This window comes from Phodopus roborovskii, unplaced genomic scaffold, assembly GCF_943737965.1.
Source record: "Phodopus roborovskii unplaced genomic scaffold, PHOROB, whole genome shotgun sequence".
Classification (NCBI taxonomy): Eukaryota; Metazoa; Chordata; class Mammalia; order Rodentia; family Cricetidae; genus Phodopus; species Phodopus roborovskii.
In genome coordinates this window covers 73605-87886 of record NW_026126409.1, presented here as the reverse complement: position 1 = coordinate 87886, position 14282 = coordinate 73605, and the positions used below count along the sequence as shown (strand labels likewise).

General features: G+C 38.0%; 1 protein-coding gene across 1 annotated transcript in view; it reads right to left on the bottom strand.

Annotated features, from left to right (window-relative positions):
- Nucleotides 1-14282, bottom strand: part of LOC127220187 (vomeronasal type-2 receptor 116-like) — a 58730-nt gene that overhangs the window by 9895 nt on the left and 34553 nt on the right. The window contains exons 2-4 of the mRNA XM_051181907.1: nucleotides 2425-2716; nucleotides 1249-2058; nucleotides 147-359 (exon numbers count right to left, since the gene is read on the bottom strand). Coding sequence (XP_051037864.1) covers nucleotides 147-359; nucleotides 1249-2058; nucleotides 2425-2716 — 1315 coding nt within the window. The remainder of the gene's footprint in view (nucleotides 1-146; nucleotides 360-1248; nucleotides 2059-2424; nucleotides 2717-14282) is intronic.

The window sequence follows — 14282 nt, the reverse complement described above, 5'->3', positions numbered from 1 at the left end:
GGTGTAAACAAAAGTTCTTAAATTATAGTTGAGAAATGTTCATTGGAGGTCAATAACAGAGCAGACAGAAATAAAGAATAATAAAAACAAGAATGTGATGCTGATTAATGTTTGTATTTCAAAATGTTATGTTAGCTTCCACCAACCTCTGTAAATCCTAAGGGCCACTCTATCATGTCCTTATTTAAGGTCAATTGATGACCAGGTGAGGCAAATGGAGAAAACATTCCTACTTTCAATGTATGTACAAAATGTGTTGGGAAATGACAATAGTTAAGGATATCATATTCTGCCACCGATTTCTTTTTCTCATCCAAAATCAAATGGTCAAGATGAAGATTCCTTAGAAAGGAGTGCATCTAGGAGAAATGAATGGCTCTGGTTAACATGGAAAGCCACACATGGAAAAGACCTTGATCTTTTCTATTCATTATATCACAAAGCAGATTTAGCACAGCAATAAAATAAAGCATAACAAGTTTAATAGTATGAAAAACTAAATTATCATAATATTCCCAAGTTCAGTAACATGAAACAAAATGGACCATGGATCAGAAGATGATTAACTATTGTTCATCCAGATCTCAATACTGTAGTGAAAGCTTGACATATCCAAAGTTGATCTTGATGTCCATATGCCATAAGTATACTCATATAGTTATTAATACATAAAGTCCAGTTTAAAGAGAAGATATAAATACAATAGCCATGTTTCCTCAGCAGCATTTAGTAATTAAGTTATTCTGTCTATTGTCATGTCTTAAGGAATTTCTAATCAAGTCATCCTTATATAGAAAATATTTTCTACTGAAGTTGAACTTACTTAAATTAAATGACAAAAACATAGGATGGGGGAAATGGAACAAAAGAACCTACATAATAAGAAAAGAAATGACTCCAGCAAGTTTTCATCTAATTTCTATGTGAGTGCTGTAAATTACAGTCCCATATATGAATTGGTGTATCCTAATTACACACATACACATACACACACACATACAACACACACACACACACACGTGTGATAATGTTGACTTAAAATGCCTTTTCTCTTTGATGCTGGTATTTTGTTCTTCAATATGATATCATTGCCTATCTTGTTCTGAGTTACTGCAAAGTGAAAAATAGTTTTATTCCCAATATTTGTTTAAAAACACATCTTAATTATTTGCTTTCTTTTCCCATAAATTCTTTCTTTAGAAAATTTTGATTCTTATAATTTGTGCCATCCAAAGAAATATGCATTACCTTCCAGGGAAAATGTACCAGTCTCTTTACACCTTCGAGTCCCTGAAATTCAACTTGATGAAGAAATAAATCATGAAGGACATGAGCCACAGCATACACAGCATTGTATAGGTGGTAGCCCTCCTCATGCATGGCCATGTCAACAACTGGACAAGGTAACATTTTCAAGGAAGCATTGAGTGGACAGTTCTCCAGCATTGTACAGTCAGAATCAGAAAATGAACAATCAAAAAGGAAAGACCAGATTATAGCTAAGTAAATGTCATTTGGGTATTTAGAGGGATTAACAGTATGGATAAATTTTCTAAACCCCAAGATTTCCTTATGGTGGTGTGAAAACATGAGAGAACCATGAAATGGCTCAAAAAGTATACTATGTTTTATTTTGGAAGAATAATACGGTGATGCCATGACCCAGACTGTTTGTGTCATTCGAGAATGGTCTACCACATAAAATAAGGTGATCAGAGAATCTGAGTCAAAATAGAGTATAATAACATTTACCGATGATTTCAAGATCTGATGATAATGGTCCACTTTCAAATCTGGAGATGCAGACAGTGTACTGATTGGCATAATTTCCACAAAGGCCACACAGATACTGTTCTTGTCTATTTCTATTCTGAAGTTATGCCAAAACTGAATGCTGCTTTCATCTTCTGAGATATATAGCCCCACCCAATTCCAGTGGAAATGAAGGATTAAAGAGATCATAGCTTTGGCCAGAAATGTGTCTTTAGGAGCTATGTGATATAAAGAAGTTAAGTGGATATTGCTACTCATGGCGGGATCATAACGCCCAATAGTGAGCTAAGGGAAGGAAAGAGTTAATAACAATATGAAGATAAGTCTTGTGCAATTATGAGCCCTAATTTGCCCTTAACGATAGCTATATATTTTGGGAAGGACAGGCAGCACATCTCATAGTTATTGTCGCCATCCTCTTCCTTAAAATGTTTTGGAATATTAATGATTAGACTATGATTTGGAAAATACATTGTCTTCTACAACCTCTACTATCACACTATTCCTAATGAAGATCTCAAGTAATTAAGTTTAAACATAAATTTTGCATGATGCATAAATCCAGTCTCCACTTTTCATCCTCCCCCATGAATATATCAATATCTCTAAATTAATGATCAATTAATTTCACTCTAAACCTATAATACTTACCTGTGGAATTTTGTACAGCTCCAACAGTTCTCCAATCAGAGCAGATGCTGTCCATGCTGGTCCTGTAATTAATATTACAGACTTGCTCTCCTTTCTACAGTTGTAGTTAGGAATAATTGTGTCAATCCCTGAGATCCACATTAAAGAAGTATACATTATGTCTGCATCAATAAATGCAACATTATACACATCTAATCCCAAAGTTATATTGGGTAAAATATGAGAGTTTCTGTTGATCTCTTCAATGGCAAAGAGGAAGGAGAGAAAAGACATATATGTCCTCACCTTAAACCTACAAAGATCAGAAGGAATCATTAAGAAAAGGGTATAAGTCATGATTAAAGATAATATCATAAGTTTATAGTTTGTAGCTCATATATGGACTAATTTAATACAGTGAGTTTTATTTTGCTAACATTTACTAATTGTAGAAAATAATGGATTTTATCATTAGAGTTTATGTTTGTAATGTAATTGCTATTTCTTACTCTGTTATTAGCAAAATAGTCCTCTTTTTCCTTTAGTTTCCCTTCCTCTGCGGTAACTTTTCTTTATACTTTGATCTATTACCCCTATTATACTTAATTTAATAATTACTGGGTTTTGTATATGTAGTTGTAACTATTCAACTGCACTCAGATGATTTCATTTAGTTCTGTTCATGTATGTATGTATATATGTTAATATGAATTATTATTCATATCTATTTATATTTATATATGGCTTTAGGACTGACTAATTGGTATTGGATAATCAATTAGGCGACTCATCCCTGTCAGAGATTGCCTTCTCTTGGTAGTCATTACTAGCCTGTAGGAGAGGGGCTAGGGTTTTATGGTGTTTCCTCCATTAGTGTGGCTATACCTACTAGTACTGCCACTACTCAAGCCTTATTTAGGCTATCATACCATTGAGAATTCATTTGAACAGTTTTCCTTCCTGTTGAGAAGGTAGAGTCTCACAGAAGATGATATTCCCCAGACATAAATGTAGGAATTGAAAATGTATTTATTCACTGGGTTTGGGTTTGTTCTCTATATATCAACAAGCTGTGCATTTCTGAAATTTAATTTTCTCTGTTCATTGCAAAAAGAAATTTCTTTGATTAAGAGTGAAAGATATATTTATCTGTAAGTACAAGGATAAATATTTAGAACTTGGTTAAAAATAACAATGGTTTAAGAAAGTATTAACCTCCTCCCTTGTGCTCCACATTCAATCCAAGAACTCCAACTGCCTTACCAGAAGCTGGCTGGATCTAGGGACACTAGTCCCAGACTGAACCCTCTGTCTGGTACTCCATATTTTCACCCACAACTCCAACTTCTTTACTAGAGACAAGGTTGGTCCAAAGGATCCCAGGTAAGATACCACCCACTGGCCACTAACACTTCTTAAAGCCTACCCAACAGCTCCAGGCTGCACTCCTTTGCCTCTGCTCCCTAATCTGTCCCACAACTTTGGGAGAAAACTTCTGCTTAACCAAGAAAAGCCTTACTCTAGGGTACTAGACATTTCCTACAACCAGTTAACAATCTCTAAAGCTGACCCAATAGACCCCAGCTGTTCTCATACTCCTGCATGCCATATCCTAGGCCACCACATCAGCAGAAAACTTACACTTCACTGGAAACCATGCTATTATAGAAATTACAGAGATCAAGCAAGTATGCAGAACCCCTGAGGCCACATGGCTACTTGGAAACTCAGAGACAAAATTGGCATCAGAAAAACAGAGGTCTTGAAGGTGATAAAACAACAGCATAGGCATCTTACTAGACATGAAAACTCACTAGTCACCAGAATGCTAGGTCACTGAGGTCAGAAGATCAGAAACCAAGGGAAAACATCCATCTAACAAAGGCAAACTCAGGAACTGACAACTAGAGCTTTAGTCCTCCCAAACTCAGATGCCTACATGCCAGTGTAAGAACACATTTACAATAAAAAGGGCAATATTGCCTCACCAGAGCCCAGTTATTCTAAGACAGCAAGAACTGAACATTCCAACCCAGCAGGATCACAAGAAAATGTTGTTAAAAATGACTTTATGAAGATCACATGATCTTTAAAGAGGAAATGGAAACATCTTCTGTAGAAATTGAGGAAAAGACAACCAGAGAGAGAGAGAGAGAGAGAGAGAGAGAGAGAGAGAGAGAGAGAGAGAGAGAGAGGCAATCAATTCCTCAAAGAATGCCAATAAAACAATGAAAATCAAATAGGTGAGCAAAAATGTTCAAGACCTGAAAATGGAAACTAAGAAAACAAATGGGAAAGTCTGGAAATGGAAAATATGAGTAAGAAAACAGGAAATACAAATGCAATTATCACCAACACAAAACAACACATAGAAGAAAGAAATTCAAGTATTGATGATATAATAGAAGAAATAGAGTCATTGTTCAAAAAATGCTAAATCTAAAATAATCTAGCATGAATTTCAGAAAATCTTGGACATTATGAAAGGACCAAACACAAGAATAAGAGGAATAGAATGAGAAGAATTTCTACTCAAAGGATCAGAAAGTATATTCAACAATATCATAAAAGAAAAATTTCCTTACTTAAAGAAAAAACATGCCTATAAAGGTACAAGAAGCTACCAGAACAACAAATAGATTTGACCAAAAATAAAAGTACTCCTGCCACTTAAAAAATCAAGACATTAAATAAATAGAATACTGAAAGAATATTAGATCGCATCAGCTTTGAGGAACTTCTTGGACCAATATTACTCAAAACATTGATGCAAAAATACTCAATAAATTACTGGCAAACTGAATCCAAGAACACACCAAGAAATCATCCACCATGACAAAATAAGCTTCATCCCTGGGTTGCAGGGAAGGTTCAACATACGAAAATCTATCAATGTGATCCACCATATAAACAAACTGATAAATAAAAAACATATTATCATCTCACTAGATGCTGAAAAAGCCTTTGACAAAATTCAACACCTTTCATGATAAAGGTTTTGTTGGGATCAGGGATAACAGGAACATACCTAAACATAATAAAAGCAATATACAGTAAACCAACAGCCAACATCAAACTGAATGGAGAGAAGCTTAAGGTGATTCCTCTAAAGCCAGGAACAAGACAAGGCTTCCCTCTCTCTCCACATCATTTCAATATTGCACTTGAGTTCTAGCTAAAGCAATAAGACCAAAAAAAGGAGATCAAGGGGATCCAAATTGGAAGGAAGAAGTCCAACCTTCACTACTTGCAGATGATATGATAGTTTACATAAGCGACCCAAAAATCTCTACCAGGGAACTCCTACAGCTGACAAACACCTTCAGCAGACCAATGGAATCGAATTGAAAATCCTGATATTAACCCACACACTTATGAACACCTGATTTTCAACAAAACAGCTAAAATTTTACAATGTGGTGAGGACAGCATCTTCAACAAACGGTTCTGGCACAATTGGATGAGGGTGTGTAGAAGACTGCAGATAGACCCATGTCTGTAACCATGCACAAATCTCAAGTCCAAATGGATCAAAGACCTAAACATAAATCCAGCCACACTGAACCTCTTAGAAGAGAAAGTGGGAGGTAGCTTTGAACAAATTGGTACAGGAGACAACTTCCTGAACGTAACTCCAGTAGCACAGACACTGAGATCGACAATTAATAAATGGGACCTCTTCAAACTTAGAAGCTTCTGTAAGGCAAAGGACACAGCTGACAAGACCAAACAGCAGACTACAGACTGGGACCAAACCTTCATCAGTCCTACATCTGACAGAGGGCTGATCTCCAAAATATACACAAAACTCAAGATACTAGTCATAAAATGCCAAGTAACCGTATTTAAAAAAAAAAGGATACAGAACTGAATAGAGAATTCTCAATAGAAGAAATCAAAAAGGCTAAAGACACTTAAGAAAATATTCAACATCCTTAGCTATCAGGGAAATGCAAATCAAAACAACTCTGAGATACCATCTTTATTTCTTTGTTTTGTTTTTTTCTTGAATTTATTTATTTATTTTTATTATTTATTTTATCTTACATGTTGATCCCAGTTCCCTTTCCCTCCTTCCCTCCCTCCCTCTTACCCCCATCCCCTCTCACATGCCCCCTGACCTCCCTCCCCTCCCACCCCCCCACCCCAATTCCAAATGTAGGGCAATGTCATTCAGGTGGGGTCATGTAAATCTGTCAAGTCATTTGAAGTAGGGACTAGGAATTCTCTCCTGTCCCTAGGTTAAGGGAGTATCCCTCCATGGGGGATGTACCACCATAGTACTTTTGTGCACCAGGAATGCATTCTTGTTCCACTGTCTGAGGTGCCTTGGACTGCTCAGGCCTTCTAGCTGAGACCCATGTTCAAAGGGGTCTGTGTCAGTACCATTCTGAATTCCCTGTATCATTCTGGGGGCCCATTAGCTCCTCCTTGTTCAGGTTAGCTGTCTCTATGTGTGTTTGCAGCCTGGTCTTTTCCTCCCTCTCTGCATCTGGATTCCAGTTTGGCTCAGTGCTTAGTTGTGGGTGTTTCCTTCTGTTTCCATCAGCTACTAGATGAGGACTCATGATGGTGGATAAGTTAGTCATCGATGTCAATATCAGGGAAGGGCATTTATGGTAGCCTTTCCACTGTTCAAATTGTAAGTAAATTCTTTTAGGTCTCCGGACATTTCTCTAGGTTCAGTGTTCCCTACAAACCTATAATGGATCCCTTTTTTATGTTCTCTCTCTCTCTCTCTCTCTCTCTCTTTCTCTCTCTCTCTCCCCTATTCCTCCCCTTATTCAATCTTCCTTGTCCCACATGCTTTCGTCTCCTCCCCTTCTCTTTCCCCTAGTTCCCTCTCAACTCACTGACCCCCCCACTCCCATGTGCTCTGGAGATCTTGTCCCTTTTCCATTCTGTGAGGGACATTATATGAATCTCTTAGAACCCTCCTTGTATCCTAGTTTCTCTGACAGTGTGAATTATCGTCTGGTGATCCCTTGCTCTATGTCTAAAATCCATATATGAGCGAGTACATACCATGTGACTCTTTTTGTGACTGGGTTACCTCATTCAGAATGGCTTCTTCAAGTTCTATCCACTGCAAATTTCAATATTCCATTGTTTTTCTTCTGTAGAGTAGTATTCCATTGTGTAAGTGTGCCACATCTTCTTCTTCCATTCTCAAGTTGAAGGGCATCTAGGTTGCTTCCAGGTTTTTTCTATTGCAAATAAAGCTGTTATAACATAGTTGAACATCTGATGTCTTTCTTACATGGATGTGGATCATTTGGCTATATCTGTAAGAGGGGGATTGCCGAGTCCTGTGGTAGACTGATTTCCATTTTCCTGAGGAACCGCCATAGAGGTCTCCAAATTGGCTGTACAAATATGCACTCCCACCAGCAGTGGAGGAGTGTTCCCCTTTCTTCACATCTTCTCAAGCATAAGTTGTCATTGGTGTTTCTAATTTTAGCTGTTCTGGTCAGAATAGGATGGTATAGGGTGGTATTTTTTTTTAACTGTTGACTTTTCTTTAAAAATTTTTATTTAGTTATTTATTTTATATATTTATTTACTTTATATTTATTTTATATAACCAAGAAAAAAGACCCCTCGACATATAATAAAAAAAACACCTAGCATACAGAGTAAAGAAAGAATATTAAGAGCAGCGAAGGAAAAAGGACAGGTAACATATAAAGGCAGACCTATCAAAATTACACCTGACTTCTCCATGGAACCCTCAAGGCCAGAAGGTCCTGGATATATGTTCTAAAAGTATTAAGAGAACACAAATGCCAGCCTAGGCTACTATACCCAGCAAAACTCTCAATCACTATAGATGGAGAGAACAAGATATTTAATGACAAAACAAGAGTTTCCCAATACATATCTACAAATCCAGCCCTACAGAAAGTATTGGAAGGAAAACTAAAACCTAAGTAAGGTAACTATGCCCACAAAAATGTAGGCAACAGATAATCTAACTACACCAGAAACCAAGGGTGAAGCAGAACTAATATATTCACAATACCAATGCCAACAACAAACCTAAATCAAACAAGCATCAACAATCAATGGTCCTTACTCACCCTCAACATTAATGGTCTTAACTCACCTATAAAAAGATACAGGCTAACAGAATGGATACGAAGACAGAATCCATCCTTCTGCTACATACAAGAAACACATCTTAGCTCCAGAGATAGACATTACCTCAGGGTAAAGGGTTGGGAAAAGATTTTCCAATCAAATGGAAATAAGAAGCAAGGAGGCATAGCTATCCTAGTATCTAACAAGTTAGACTTCAAACCAAAATTAGTCAAAAGAGATGAAGACGGTCATTTCATATTCATCGCAGGAGAAATCCATCAACACAAAGTCTCCGTTATGAACATCTATGCCCCTAATACAAAGTCACCCACATTTGTAAAAGAAACACTACTAAAACTCAAAGCTCATATAAAATCTCACACACTTATAGTAGGAGACTTCAATACACCACTCTCAGCACTAGACAGAATCACAAATCAGAAACTCAACAAAGAAACAAAAGAATTAACAGAAGTTTTGTCTCAACTGGGGTTAACAGACATCTATAGAACATTCCATCCAAAGACAAAAGAATATACCTTCTTCTCTGCTCCACATGGAACCTTCTCTAAAATCGACCACATACTGGGTGACATAACAAACCTCAACAGATACAAGAGAATAGGAATAGTCCCCTGTATCTTATTGGACCACCATGCTTTAAAATTGGAATTCAACAACAACACAAATAGCAGAAAACCTGCAAACTCATGGAAACTGAACAATGGGCAATTGCACCACACCTGGGTCAAAGAAGAAATAAAGAAATTAATGACTTTCTAATATTCAACGAGAATGAGGATACAACATACCTGAACTTATGAGACACCTTGAAAGCAATGCTATGAGGGAACTTCATTGCACTAAGTGCCCATATGAAGAAAATAGAGGATAGTCATATAAGAGAATTAACAGAGCAACTGAAAGCCTTAGAACAGAGAGAAGCGAATTCACCCCGTAGGAGTAGACTCCAGGAAATAATCAACTTGAGGGCTGAAATCAACAAAATATAAACCAGGTAAACAATACAAAAAAATCCATGCAACAAAGAGTTGGTTTTTTGAGAAAATCAACAAGATAGACAAACCTTTATGCAAATTAACAAAAAAGCACAGAGAGAACATGCAAATTAACAAAATCAGAAATGAAAAGGGGAACATAACAACAGACACAGAGGAAATTCATACTTTGAATATCTGTATTCCTTAAAAATTGAAAATTCAAAGGAAATGGACAAATTTCTGGATAACTATCACTTACCAAAATTAAATCAAGAACAGACAAACAACTTAAATAGACCTATAACCCGCAATGAAATAGAAGCAGTCATCGAAAGCCTTCCAACCAAAACAAGCCCAGGGCCAGATGGATTCAGCACAGAATTCTACCAGACATTCAAGGAAGAACTAATAAACTCCTCAAACTGTTCCACAAGATAGAAACAGAAGGTTCATTGCCAAACTCTTTTTATGAGGCCACAATAACTTTGTTAACCAAGCCTCACAAAGACACAACTAAGAAAGAAAACTACAGACCAATATCCCTGATGAACATCGATGCAAAAATACTCAATAAAATACTGGCAAACCGAATTCAAGAATACATCAGAGAAATCATCCACTGTGACTAAGTAGGCTTCATTCCTGGAATGTAGGGATGGTTTAACATACGAAAATCTATCAACGTGATCCACCATATAAACAAACAGAAAAAGAAAAACCATATGATTATCTCCCTAGATGCGGAAAAAGCCTTTGACAAAATTCAATACCCTTTCATGATAAAGGACTTGGAGAGGTCAGGGATAACAGGAACATACCTAAACATTATTAAGAGCAATATATAGCAAACCAACTGCCAACATCAAACTGAATGGAGAGAAACTTAAGCCAATTCCTCTAAAATCAGGAACAAGACAAGGCTGCCCTCTCTCTACATATCTCTTCAATATCATACTAGAAGTTCTAGCTAATGCTGTAAGACAACAAAAGGAGATCAAGGGGATCCAAATTGGAAAGGAAGAAGTCAAAATGTCTCTATTTGCAGATGATATGATAGTTTACATAAGCGACCCAATAAACTCTACCAGGGAACTCCTACAGCTGATAAACACCTTCAGCAAACTAGCAGGATACAAAATAAACTCAAAAAAATCAGTAGCCCTTCTTTTTTCAGACAACAAAGAGACAGAGAAAGAAATCAGAGAAACATCACCCTTTACAATAGTCACAAGTAACATAAAGTATCTTGGTGTAATGTTAACCAAACAAGTAAAAGACCTATATAATAAGAACTTTGTGGCTCTAAAGAAAGAAATTAAAGAAGATACCAGAAAATGGAAAGATCTCCCATGTTCTTGGATAGGTAGGATAAACATAGTAAAATTGGCAATCTTGCCAAAAGCAATCTACAGATTCAATGCAATCCCCATTAAAATCCCACCACAATTCTTCACCGACCTTGAAAGGATAATAATCAACTTTATATGGAAAAGCAAAAGACCCAGGATAGCCAAAACAACCTCATACAATAAAAGAACTTCAGGAGGCATCACCATTCCTGACTTTAAGCTCTACTACAGAGCTATAGTTCTGTAAACAGCCTGGTATTGGCATAAAAATAGACAGGTAGACCAATGGAATCAAATTGAAAATCCTGATATTAACCCACGCACCTATGAACACCTGATTTTTGACAAAACAGCTAAAATTATACAATGGGGCGAAGACAGCATCTTCAACAAATGGTGCTGGCACAATTGGATGAGGGTGTGTAGGACACTGCAGATAGACCCATGTCTGTCGCCATGCACAAAACTCAAGTCTAAATTGATCAAAGACCTCAACATCAATCCAGCCACATTGAACCTCTTTGAAGAGAAAGTAGGAGGTACCCTTGAACAAATTGGTATAGGGAACCACTTCCTGAACATAACTCTAGGAGCACAGAGACTGAGAGAAACAATTAATAAATGGGACCTCTTCAAACTTAGAAGCTTCTGTAAGGCAAAGGACACAGTGGACCAAACGGCAGCCCACAGACTGGGAAAAGATTTTCACCAATCCTATATCCAACAAAGGGCTGATCTCCAAAATATACAAAGAACTCAAGAAACTAGTCAACAAAACACCAAATAACCCTATTAAAAAATGGGGTACAGATCTGAAGAAAGAATTCTCAATAGAGGAAATGAAAAAGGCTGAAAGACACTTAAGAAAATGCTCCACATCCTTAGCTATCAGGGAAATGCAAATCAAAACAACTTTGAGATACCATCTTACCCCTGCCAGAATGGCTAAAATTAGAATCACCAATGATGACTTATGTTGGAGAGGATGTGGAGAAATGGGAACACTCCTCCACTGCTGGTGGGAGTGCAAACTCATACAGCCATTTTGGAGATCAGTATGAAGGTTCCTAAGGAAAATGGGAATTAGCTTACCACAGGACCAGGCAATACCCCTCTTAGGCATATACCCAAAGGATTCACATCCATGCAACAAAGACATCTGTTCAACTATGTTCGTAGCAGCACTATTTGTAATAGCAAGAACCTGGAAGCAACCTAGATGCCCCTCAATTGAAGAATGGATAATGAAAATTTGGCGCATCTACACAATGGAATACTACTCTGCAGAAAAAAAATAATGGTATCTTGAAATTCGAAGGCAAGTGGATGGCACTTGAAGAAACCATCCTGAATGACGTAACCCAGTCACAAAAAGAGGAACATAGTATGTACTCACTCATATATGGATTTTAGACCTAGATCAAAGGATCACCAGCCTATAATTCACACCACCAGAAGAACTAGGATTCAAGGTGTATTCTAAGAGATTCATATATAGTCCCACACAGAAGAGGGAAGGGACAAGTCCCCCAGAGCTCAGGGGAAGTGGGGGGGGGCAGTGAATGGAGAGAGAAGTAGGAGAAAATGGGGGGAGGAAAGAAAACATGTGCGACCAGGAAGATTGAGCCTGGTTAGGAATAGAATACAGGAAAGAGAGAGAGAGAGAGAGAGAGAGAGAGAGAGAGAGAGAGAGAGAGAGAGAGAGAGAGAGAGAACGAACATAAAAGAGGGAGCCAATATTGGTTTGAAGATAAAATTGAACACAAAGAAAGGTCTAGAGAACTACAAGACTGCTCCCAACTAACAATCTCAGCTTCCGTGGAAAGGCTATCATAAATGCCCTTCCAGGATAGTGAGATCAACAACTAACTTATCCATGGTGCCCTCAACTAATGCCTGTTGAAAACATGATCAAACACCCATACATAAACACTGAGTCGAACTAGAACCCAGATGCAGATGGAGAGGACAAGACCATGCGGCAGAAACACATACAGATAGCTTACCTGAACAAGGAGGAGCTAATGTCCACTAGACTGATAGCTGGGAAGCTAGCATGGGACTGACATATGGAAGTTGGATGGGGGGATGGGAGGGGAGGGTGGTTAGAGTGCATGTGAGAGGGCCGAGAGGGTAAAAGGGAGGGAAGAAGGGAGGGAGGGAGAGGGAACTGGGATTGACATGTAAAATAATAAATTAAATTTAAAAAAAATTCTTTGACTCCAAAATTTAAGTTGAAGGACAAGTTACTGGGGAAAAGGTTTTCTATTTTTGTTTGCACAGAAAATGAAAAGATGTTGATTTCTTCCAGAATAATGTGGTTTGATCACGCCAGACCGCCTGAAACAGAGTACAAGCTGATCCTACATTCAAAACAGCTGGACAAAGCAGCCTTACAGACTACAGCCAGGATTCTGCATCTTCTTCAAATCCCCCATGACAGCGCCCCTTACCAGCAGGAAGTAGTTTGGAAAGAACGATGCCCAAATTCCCAAATATTTTCTATAAATGTTTGTTTTCATTTAAATGGACTTTTTTATATAAAATAAATTTAAAAAAAAGAATTTGAGTTACCAAAGGGGAAAAAAAAGATGGAGAGGACAAGGCCAGGTGGCAGAAACACATAGAGACAGCTGACCTGAACAAGGAGTAGCTAACAGGCCCCCAGACTGGTAGCTGGGAAGCCAGCATGGGACTGACTCAGGGCCCCCTGTATATGGGTCTCAGCCAGAAGGACTGAGCAGTCTAAGGGACCTCAGACAGTGGAGCCAGGATGTATCCCTGATGCACAAAAGGACCTTGCTAACACATCCCCCATGGAGGGATAACTGCCTTAACCTAGAGACAGGAGGGAAGCCCTAGTCCCTATTTCACATGACCTGTCAGATCTACATGACCCCAACTGGATGGCATTCCCCTACATATGGAATTGGGGTGGGGGAATGGGAGGGGAGGGTGGTTAGAGTGCATGTGAGAGGGCAGGGAGGGTAAAAGCGAGGGAGGCAGGGAAGGATGGAGGGAGGAAGAGAGGGAGGGAGAGGGAACTGGGATCAACATGTAAAATAATAAATTAAAAAATGCTTTGACTCCAAAATTTAAGTACAAGGGCAAGTTACTGGGGAAAAGGTTTTCTATTTTTGTTTCCCAGAAAATGAAAAGCTGTGGATTCCTTCCAGAATAATGTGGTTTGATCAAGCCAGACTGCCTGAAACAGAGTACCAGATGATCCTACATTCAAAACAGCTGGACAAAGCAGCCTTACAGACTACAGCCAGGATTTCTGAATCTTCTTAGTATCCCCCATGACAGCGCCCCTTACCAGCAGGAAGTAGTTTGGAAAGAATGATGCCCAAATTCCCAAATATTGTCTATAAATGTTTGTTTTCATTTAAATATACTTGGTTATATAAAATAAATAAATAAAAAACAAAGAGATTAACTATGACAA